The 11,038-nt window shown below is 36.5% G+C and overlaps 1 protein-coding gene across 1 annotated transcript in view; it reads left to right on the forward strand.

The window, feature by feature from the left end:
• Positions 1-10,529, forward strand: part of CTDP1 (CTD phosphatase subunit 1) — an 87,395-nt gene extending 76,866 nt beyond the window's left edge. The window contains exon 13 of the mRNA XM_027451192.3: positions 9,463-10,529. Within this exon, the coding sequence (XP_027306993.2) occupies positions 9,463-9,604 (142 nt within the window). The 3' untranslated portion in view covers positions 9,605-10,529. The remainder of the gene's footprint in view (positions 1-9,462) is intronic.
• The last annotated feature ends 509 nt before the right edge of the window (positions 10,530-11,038 follow it).

Consider the following 11,038-nt stretch of genomic DNA (forward strand, 5'->3'; position numbering starts at 1 on the left):
CTCCCTAGCCTGCAATGTCAATGCTTCCTTGGCCTCCAGGAGCAGCCTGCTCATAATTGCAGCCAAAGAATGAAATTAGCACGGGAGTATGCTGATGATTATTATTGTGTGGTCTGTGACAATGTTCTCATCCTTACAAACTTCAGTATTATCACTAGTTCTTTTTTTCCCCCCCTGAAATCTTACATGACAGGTGCCGTAGCTGAATTTCAAGCGAACTGGCAGTATGTCACTGGGTTTTGCTGGCTTCTCCCAAGACGATTCTTTTTTGAGAGAACGTCTGAATTATTTCTGTTAGATGGTATTCTTAAACAATTGTATATACGTTGCTTCTTGGTAGAATTCATATCCTTAAACATGATATTTTTTTTTCAATTCAAATCTATCAAATTTAAATAGCAGCAGGATTTTTTAAAAACTTTTCTCATTTTGCTGGGAATATTCTTTTCCAAAGCAATTCTCTCTCCATATGGGTATGATACCACTTTTGCCAAGTTTCTGTAGAATTTGGTGGTTTAATAAGCAAGGTATTCTTCACTTTAACTATAACCTAAATATGGTTAATATTACATTAAGAGCAAAGTATTCTGTTACAGTTCCCTAAATATTTTATTCATTATTCAGTAAAAAGCTGAACACTGGTACTTTCAACTTGTGCAAGGCATTTTAACATGATTCTGTGCTATCTTCACATTTCTTTCTACAATATGAAGGGTTCACATCACTGCGAATTGCTAAAAGGCATGTCAGCTATACAGCACTGCTTTTCTTGCAGTGCAGGCAATTATCAGTCATTGCTTTGTGTTTGTATTAGGTCACATCAGGTAGAAAGTCTGAAATCCTTTGAAATAATCAGGTTAGAGTGACCATTTGCCTCTGGCTTATTTTACTCCCTGTTGTAATGCCTAGAAGTCGTGTAGATACATTTTGTTCTTTGTTGATACAAACTTGTTTAGATGTATTATACAATAATGCAGTATTATCCAGCAAACGTCTCTGTCTGCAGATAATATAACCGAGGTTACACCTGTTAGTAGGTAATGATTAAGCAGTTGAGATTGGGAAGAGAAGTTTCTTTGAAAATGTGAAAAATAGCATAAACCTCTCTTATACCTAGTGTTTGCAGTAACAGATTTTAAAACTAGTGTGTCATCTTAGTGTATAGAGAAGTCACTAAAATTAACTAAAACATCGATGCCATTTTTTCTTTATGGGTTTTCCTACTTCAATACTATGCCCTATTCTTGGGAGTCTGCATGACACACAAGTACTAACTGCCCTAATCCTTAGGGGAAGACGAGGTGATCTGAAGTCTTCTATCTCTTACTAGAATTAGGGAAGAGCTGTTACAAGAGATGCTTATTTTCTTGATTACTTCAGTACTAAATAGGCTTCACTTAGGCATCACATAAGAAATGTGCTAGTATTTGGAAAATGAACTGAATCTAAAGTATTTCTTTTTTTCTAGTTTATAAAGCAGCAGTAGTTTGGAACTGTAATGTAGGTTGTCAAGAATTAAGAGTATTTACCTTCTCCTTTTCTCCTGAAATGTTCTAATAACTGCTAAAGTGTATACAGGAATTGCTGTTATTCTTATGTTTTCTTTTTTTCGAACTCTTAACCATTTGTAATGATTTGGTCAATCTGTGTAACTTGAGTTCTGGGTGAAGTAATGAAATTGATTTATCATTAATGCTTCAATGCATTTGAAGTAGAAGTCTTTCTGTAGTCAGTGCCTTTTATCACAGCAGAGCCATTAACTAATAGCTTCTACCCTGGGACAATGGAGTGGCTAGAGCCTAAGGAAAAATATTTTTTTATAATGCATCTGCAAGAAGCACCAGTCCACAGCAGCTGAATTTTGTAGAAGTAGACTATAGAAATCAAGTATTTGTTATTGTCCTTTTAGATAGAAACAGTGAGGCCTGAAAAGTGATGAGACATTCACAAAATCAGAGAAAAAGGACAGAGAAAAGAGATGTGCTTTTCAGCAGAGGATTCTTTTTTAACTATGGAGCTAGATGAAAAAGAAAGTGCAAAGCATTGAAAGCAACACTTCTTCAGTTTGGAGAAGAGTCTGTGCACAGAGAGGAGGGTCTCAGCCACCTTAGGGGACCCCAACATAGAGCTTAGGGAGCATTTTAGACTAATGAGACAAAAAAATCAGGTGAATATGCCTGATTCTTATCTAGCTCAGTTTTTCTTTTGCTTCTGCAGTAACAATGAGTTTGTCTTAGAATCAAGAGCATGTCTTTTGTTTACTTTAAGTAGCATATCACTGTTAAATGAACTGTAAAATGAGCATCTTTGGGGTCAGAGTTGAAGGAAAGGGTACACATAAGCTACCTGGGAGTCAGAAGAGCCCATGATAAGGACTTAGAAGCCTGCAGCAGGTGTGCATGAGGTGAAAGAGGAGTACAACGAGTGCTGATAAGATCCCAGCATAACCCTAACTCAAGGAAATCTGGCTATTGACACTGAGCAGCTCCCACATAGGTGGAATCCTTAATATGTAACACTACCCCTTGAGAGTCCTGTCTGTGGGATTGTTCAAAACCATCTTGCAGGTACAAGTGGAGAGTTTTCGGAACAATACACAAAGAGCAGTTAGGTGATACTGGCTCTGTAGCCAATCTGGGAGAGGTGCTACTGATGTATTGCCTATATTAAAAATTTGCCAAAAGTACTGTTTATGTTTGAAGAGATGAAGGCTGCAAGAAACAAGGAAATGAGTTGGGAGTTCCTAGCTTTGTCTGCTTAAGGTTTTATTGTTACTGTTCTGCCATCTAGTATTATCCACAGCTCTACCTTGGCTTGCCAGATTGCCATAGGAAGAGGGGGAGGACTGGAAATCTGAGTTAATTAACTGAGTTAATTTGGAGAAAGAAAAAAAAAGCAAAAAAGAAACATCCTGCTTGGTGGTGAACAGCTAAAGCCAGCCAATTAGACATGCTGGGGAGGAGGGCAAGGGAAGTGAAGATCTCTTGTATCATACCCTCCAAATATGTTACCTTTTTTTTATTATTATTAAAAAATATGTATATATTTTATTTTTATTTAAAAAAAAAAGTATTAATTTCTGACCAGTTCTCATAACCCACCCTGAGCTCTTAATGTCTGGTCCCTTTTCACACAAGGGGAACAATAAGAAAACCATTTCACTCTATCTTATAGTTCAGAGCACTTGTGCCACAAATAGTGCACTGTTCCAGTTCTGGCTGATGGTAAAAACCTCCAAGTATCAGATGGTTTTGGAGTTGGAGTTATTTCTGTTTCTCCACAGGAGCAATCAGCTGTACCAGTCTCTGGTATCCTGTTCCCCCTCATCAGTGAAACAGCTCCCCAAGCACTGGACAAATATTTAAGCACTTATTATTAGCACCACCCCCATTTCAGCCATCTGTGGATATTAATATTCGTTTGCAACTGTGACTTGAAAGGAGTGGTGAGAGATAAAGAAGGACATAAAATTCACGATGAGGAAAACTGGTGACATACTGCTTTAATTTACATACCAGTGAGAAAGTTGACACAAAGCCTCTGAAGAATTGCCTGGCCATAAAGTAATTTAGCCAGCATTTTTCCCTTTAGTGAAGCTGAATGCTTCACTGCAATTTATAAGCTATTAAACAATTAAGGTTTTTCCTTAGTAAAATATATGGATATTTAAATATCTCTTGAGAATAAGGAAACCAAGAAGTACATTAACAACTATTAGCAAAGGTTTTTAATCCTTCATTCCATGACACTATTAAGACCTTGGAACATTAACATGAATATTGTGAAGGCAATGTTGTTCCAATCAGGAAAAATAGCTAATATGTTACAACCCTCTAGTTTCCCTAAAGAGTTCTAAAAGTACTTTACATTTCACATAATAATTAATGTACATTAATCTTGACCCCTGACAGACTGTAATGGCTGCTAAACAGCAGTATATATTAACAATTAAAATGATTACTTAAAGCCTGTTCTGAAAACACTGAGAGAAGAAAGGCAGTGCTGTTTCTTAATGCAGGGGATAAAAACCAGAAATTAAAATGGACAGATCACCAACTTGTGAGTGGTTTCTTAATCATATGAACTCCTACTAGGCTTTTCCATTTGGAAAAACAAAGTCAGGTTTTGCAGAAAACTTGAGCTTAACATAATGTACTTCTGAAATACGCTGATTGCAGGGACTCGTCCCTGCATTGTTATCAGCCAAGCATGTGAAAAGTAAAACGTAGATGATTTAAGTCCCCACTCCACAGAAGTGTCTTTTGCTATGTGCCTCATGCATATTGCAACCACACTGTACAGAAGGATTTTTTCTTCATTGAAAGGAGCGTCTCCCTTTCTCATTTTGCCACTTTTAAACTGCTGGTGTGGCTTATGTGTGCCTTCAGATATCCCAGGAAATATACACTGACGAATTTAATAGATGACAGTATTTGATTTGCTGGTTACAAGGAAATAGCCCTTGAGTTACTGAATTTGAATGTTCATAAAAATACATTCATGCTAGACAGGCAAGCTTGCTGTGTTCCTCTTCTAGTTGCTTTGCTTATTAGATGTTTCTATTTTAATGTAGCATTGTATTTCTTAAAAGGGTTCCATTAAGATGTTGAACAGACCTGACAGAATCTGCTTTTCAATTAACAGAGAGCAAAAAAATCCAACGCTATTTATTTTCAACTAACTACAAACTAAGGATGACAGAAGCAACAAATACTGAACTTCCTTTCACTGCTTTGTTTCTTATGACTCTTCCAGAGAACTAAATTTGAGTGAAAACTAAGAGAATGGAATTTTCATTTGACCTATAGTACTTTGCAGTCATATTGTAGTAATTATTCTAACAGTTCTAACAATGCATTTTTATTTTAAGCATTTTTTCATGGTTTATTTTTCACATGCATGCACCATGTTCAATTGCAACTTCATAGTTTCTTCTATTCCTTTCTCTACTTTTGGAGTACCACTAAGTGTATTTAGGGCTCACTAGCATTCTGTAGATGAAATTTTCCTAAAAAAATAACTTTTTTGCATTTATAATTGTGTTTTATATTTTAATATCATCACGGATTCTACTTGATGTTTATTTAAATATGTTGCTAATTCATTTAAATACTTCTTTTCTGAAAATGCAGTTCTCTTTTAAACTGATTTCTTCATCCCAGATAAGAAAAATAAAGTAATGCCTCTTTTGGTATGATTTAAAGAAAGGAGGTGAGACTCGAGAATTCTTGCTTCAGAAAGTTTGAGATGAACTGGGCCATAGGAAGGAAAGCTGTAGTCTAGAATTGTATAACTGTGGGCTTCATAGGACTGATTATACAATGGAAAAATATTTAATGCATAGGCAATGGAAATATGACTTTTACATGTTTTTCACAGAGCTGTCAGGTATTTAAAGTTCCAAGTTTAGTCTTTTGGAAAACTTAATTGTTTGTGAAGTTAATAATACTTAGTTATTTTGTTGTTGTTGTTTAATAGAAGTCAAGCAAAATTGCATTTAAAAATACAAATCAGGCTAATGGAAACCTGTAACGTAGAGCTGAATCACACTTCCTAAATATTAAGAAGGAATTATTTATGTGCATAACTTTTGCCACACAAAAGTGTTATGCACTATGTCTTGGAAGCTTGAAATAACAAGGAGTGGGCACAAAATAAGAGGAAAACATACATTTTATATTGTTTGTTCTCTTAATAGATATGCTGCCATGGGGATATACTGCTTTACTCTGAAGACAGTAATCATTGATATGATGTTATTGCTCTTTACCGAATTCAAAAATAAAAAAAAATGCAACATTGTATTATTGATGTTATTACTCCATATTTTTATCAGAGTTAGCTTTGCATTTTATTTCAAAATATGTATTTAGATACTTCTGGAATAACTGTACAGCTGTGGTTTACAGTACACAAGTAGTGAAAGGTTTTTATATCTTAATAAGAGCAATCATTCTGGAGAGGTTTTTCCTTTCTTACAGCAGAGGATTAACTCAGATGTGTTTGGGTTTTTTTCTGTTACTTTGTTTCGTTCTTTTTTTTATGTTTTTTTCTCCTCCCAGACAGTGAAGAAGTTTTCATATCTAGACTGAATAGAGTTGTCATTCTATCTTTTCAAAAGAACAAGGACTGACAAATAGCATTCATCTTTTTGCATTTCCAAAGGTGATGTTTAGTACAGCTGAATGAGGGATGGAACTATGTCAGGACGTTCCCTTAAAGTTTTCTGGAAAGTCTTTCTGTCGACTTGTACACCATTCTTACATTAAGTAGTTAATTGAGTATTTCAGGTCCCTGTATTTTGTTGATTGTCCTCAACAAAATGAAGTTGCTGTGGCATGGATTTAAATAAAAAGGAGGGTTTGCTGCAAGGACTAGTAATTCCAAATGCTTTTCCCTTAATTTTTCAGTAAATAAACAGTTCCATATTTTTAGGAAATAATCAACTGGCAATGAAATACTGGTTTCTTCACAGATATATTTCTATGGAATCTTTGCTATTGAGTTAGGTATGAACAAACTCACAGCATTTGCAGTATATGCTGTCAGACTACCTTTTGGTTTTCGGTTGGCAGAACACCATCAGTTTCCATAGCTATAATATTGTAACAGGTGAATATTTTGAACTGTGAATGTTGTGCTATAGTTTGCCCCCATGTCTTTATTTATCTTACTGTTTAGTTAGCACTACATGTATGCATCTGATCCACTACCTGTTAAACAACTTCTTCCTTCTTTTTCTTCTTTAATATGCAATCGGCTTTTTTCCAGCTAATAGTATCATTGATGACTAAAATAGTGCTATATCTCTGAAGGTTGAAATCATTGAGAAGTGAGCAAAGTGAAACTCAAGCTCCATACGTTTATATAACTTTTAATGGAAATGTGCTAAGATTCCTTCTGACTGGGCATTTTTAGCCTAGGCACTTCTTCATCTGAACTGTGTGCTAATGCAGCCTGCATAAAAGCCACCAATATGCTTGAGAAGCTGATTTTTATCCTGTATTAGGCTTGACTTTTGTGCACTGTGATTCCCTCATCAGGTTGCATTTGAGTTGAGATAGCAAAACCTGCGGGAAATGCTTTTACCTCACCCCATTTTTCCTTGTTAAGAATTTGCACCCCAGATTGAATCCATAACTTGCTGGGTCATTACTCACAAAATAACTGAGTAACAGTTGAGTGTGGAAGGGCTTTCCAGAAGTCAAATGGTCCAACCCCCTGGTCAAGCAGAGGCACATACAGCAAGCTACCCAGGACCTGGATGGCTTTTTGGAGATCTCCAAGGATGGAGACCCCACAACCTCTCTGGGATACCTGTGCCAGTGCTTCCTCATATTCAGAAGGAACCTCACGTGTTTCAGTTTGTGCCCACTGCCCCTTGTTCTGTCAGTGGACTCCGCTGGCTCCATCTCATTGCATCCTCCCTTCGGGGATTTACATACATTGATATATACATTGATCCCCTGAGCCTTCCCTTCTCGGCTGAATAATCCAGGCTCTCCTGGCCTTTTCTCATAGGAGAGATGCTCTATTCCCTTTACCATCCTTATGGCCCTTCGTTTTATTAGGGCCATTGGGAGCCCAGGGCTGGATACAGTATCCCCGGTGTGGCCTCACCAGGGCCAAACAGACCTCTCTTGACTGGCAGGCAATACTTTGCCTACTTCTGCCCAGGATACCCTTGCAGTCTTCTTTGTGGCAAATGCATACTGCTGGCTCATGTTCAGCTTGGTGTCCGTCAAGGCCCCCAAGTCAATTTCTGTAAAACTGCTTTCCATCTGGGCAGCCCCCAGCACAGGTTGGTGCAGGGCTTTGCACCTCTCATTGTTGAACTGCGTGAGGTTCTTGTCACGCTAGCCAGCCTGGCCAGATCCCTCTGGATAGCAGCGTGGCCCTCTGGTGCCTCAGCCACTCCTCCAGCTTCATGTCATCTGCAGACTTGCTCTTACCACCCTGTACTGCAGGAAAAATAAACCTAACATCACTGTGATGAGGTAATCAGTAAAGCAGCAGCTGTGTATCTTTTGGTCCCACTGGTGCAGCATCAGGGTGCTACAGTACTGTTCTCTTACCATTTTGATTCAGACGTCCCTCCTGGCCTCACAACCAGGTGTCAGTTTCCTTGAAGAGCTGAGAAAGGGAAGGTCAGGCTGAGCCAGACAACAAGACAAGTAGTCCAGGCTTCTGAGAACTAATATTTCTGGAAAAGTGGTAGTAAGATTGTCTTTGTATAAATATAAATTGTTTTGTATTTCAGTTTTGCTTAGAAACTCATATTTGACTTAGAATATTTATATTTGTTTCCTTTGGGTATATGAGGTTCAACTTGGTATTTATCAAAGGTCTTTCTTGCTGTAATGATACATTTCTATGCTCTTAGAAGTAGAGGAACAATGGTTAAATTGTTGTTCTTTCCAAAAAGATACTTTATTAATTTTTTGTTACTGAAAGTGAATGCATTGTTTTTAATGAAACCCTCCCTACCTGCTGCTGAAAAGGACAGTTATTTAGGAGAGACCTGGTTTGCACATATTTCTGCTTGAAATTTGATCAAATGACCAAGGAAGGATTTTTTGAAGGTATTTCTACATCTCATTATGAATTCTGTTGAAAGTCTTGTATTTTTGCCTCAGAAGTGTATGTCTGATATAAAATTCCCTTTTGGCAAAGAAAAGAGATTTTAGGATTCCACAAATCCAAATTCTTTTGCTTATGGCTATGTCCCAGTTGAAGCATTAGATCTTCCTCTGAGATCTTTCACAACCAGGAATATGATTCTTTCAGCAGAGTGTGGTGCACATAAGGTTCCTGTTTAATCTGGTTAGTTCTCTGGAGATGCGAAGAAATGTGTTGTTCAGACCAGCAGTGCTAATTCAAAGAGACATAAAAGAGGAGAATCAGATCCCAGGTTTGCAAGCGTGCAAGTTTAGATGCTAATGCAGTGAGAATGGTTGATCAGTTAAGGTTTTTTTGTTGGTGGTGGTTTGTTTTTGTTTTGTTTTGTTTTTTAAAAGGAAAAAGTTATTTTGTCATATGTTTTTGAAAAATATATTTTGGTATTCTCTCATTCACATGATATATTTTTCTTTCTTTTGGTATGTGAGGGGAAAGTAAATCAACTGTGTTGGGTGGTCTTTTTTTGTTGTTTTTCTTTTTGAAGCATTATACTTTGTTTTCATTCTTTGTTTGGAGAAATGGGAGAAATAAAATTAGCAAAACTTTGTTTGCACCCACATCAGACAGTAACTAGCAGCAATTAGAAAATCAATTGTGGAGGTAGTAGTTAGACCTCTTAAAAGTAATTGCTTTACCTTTTTGTCTAGCCCTGGAAAAAAAAAAAGTGGAGTCCTTTAGTCCTGTTCTTTTTTTTTTTTTTTATTCCACCTGTCATATAATAATGGTCTGAAAGAGCAATCAGATACCTCAATTCACAGACTTTCTCTCCATCTACCCTTCCAGGGGTCACAAGCGCAAACTAGATGAAGATGATGCTGCCAGTGAATCCAGTAAAGAGTCTAGCAATGAAGATGAGGAAGGAAGCAGTTCTGAAGCAGATGAAATGGCAGCAGCACTTGAAGCTGAATTGAATGACTTCATGTGACATTCATGCAGAAGATGGAGTTTGTATTTATATTTTACTTATCATAAGCAGATCAGACTTCAGATGAGTCCCTTATGTCAGTACTCAATGTTTTTCCAAAATATGTGTGTATATTTTGCAAAGCAACACGAGAGTTGACACATTATTTTACAAAATCAGAAATAGATGTTTTTAAGGTGTTTTACTAAAGGAAAATATCCTTTTTTTAGACAAAAAAAAAAGTATTAAATGGGACTTGGTGTGCTATGCCAAAGACATGTTATGAGCTCTGCAGAACCTTCATGTACAGTACAGTTACAAAAAAGTAATACAAAAATTTGTGATTTAACATGCAACAACTTTTCAAAATATTGCGGTTTGTTGTTTATTGGTTACAATCTTAAAAAAAAAAAAAAGGGAGGGGGAGGGAGATAAAGTAGATGGAATTGTCTGAGTAATACAGCAGGAACCTGATGAACTGATCGTCGTTTTCCATGAATAAATGCTATCAAATATAAGAGGATTTTTAAAAGAAAAAAAAAAGAAAAAACAATTTATATTTGTATAGAAACAGAGAATGTGATATGCAAGCTTTGTGAACTCTGCACTTGACCCACCTGTCATTCGCTTCTAAAAGAGTACATAATGATCAGAAGTCATGTTTTTAAGTTACTTTGTGAAATAGTTGGGTTCATTAGGGAAACACTTTAGTTTTTTAACTTTTCTTCTCTGTAACCAGAAATTTAGCACAGCATACTGTGTTATTCTGTACTGCCATAAGAAGCATATTCACCCATTTGTGTTCTTGGAAAGAACGAGTGCTGCTTCAGTCTAGATAGGATTTAATTTCTTTGAAAAGAGATTTGATGTAAAGTTTTTGTATATTCTATTTCATATTTGACCCACAAAACAGATTTTCTTTCATTTAATAAAAATTCATTTTGTAGATCGTTTCCCTTTCCTGTATCACAGAAGTGAGTAACAAGAGTTCATTTGCTTCTGCCAATCACAATGCCCCTTTGCACATTATTTTTCTTGTACAGTACATGAAAATGATGAAAAACTCTGAAAGTGAGTGTGAAGTTGTAGATTCAGGGAGTTAACTGAGCCAGAGAAGAGAAACACTACCTCTGAAAATTACCTTTTCTTTGGTATGTGAACTGTTACATTATGACACTTTCTCTTCTCTCTTTGGTTGACCTGTGAAGATACTGTAAGAGTCACTACTGTGGCATGGGATTTCTGAGGCTAGAACTGTGGTATATTCTCAAGGCTTAGCAACTGGAGAGACATTCTTTTAAAATTTGTTAGCAAAAGAATGCTCATTAATTCACGTCTGGTGCAGAAATGCTTAGTTTTGCCACTTTAACGGTACAATTGAGAGAACATTTCAGTAGACTCTTCTGGTTTACAAAGAACAGGCTAGTTCCTAAAGCTTCATAATGATGATAAAAG

This window comes from Anas platyrhynchos, chromosome 2 (genome assembly GCF_047663525.1).
Source record: "Anas platyrhynchos isolate ZD024472 breed Pekin duck chromosome 2, IASCAAS_PekinDuck_T2T, whole genome shotgun sequence".
NCBI classification, from domain to species: domain Eukaryota; kingdom Metazoa; phylum Chordata; class Aves; order Anseriformes; family Anatidae; genus Anas; species Anas platyrhynchos.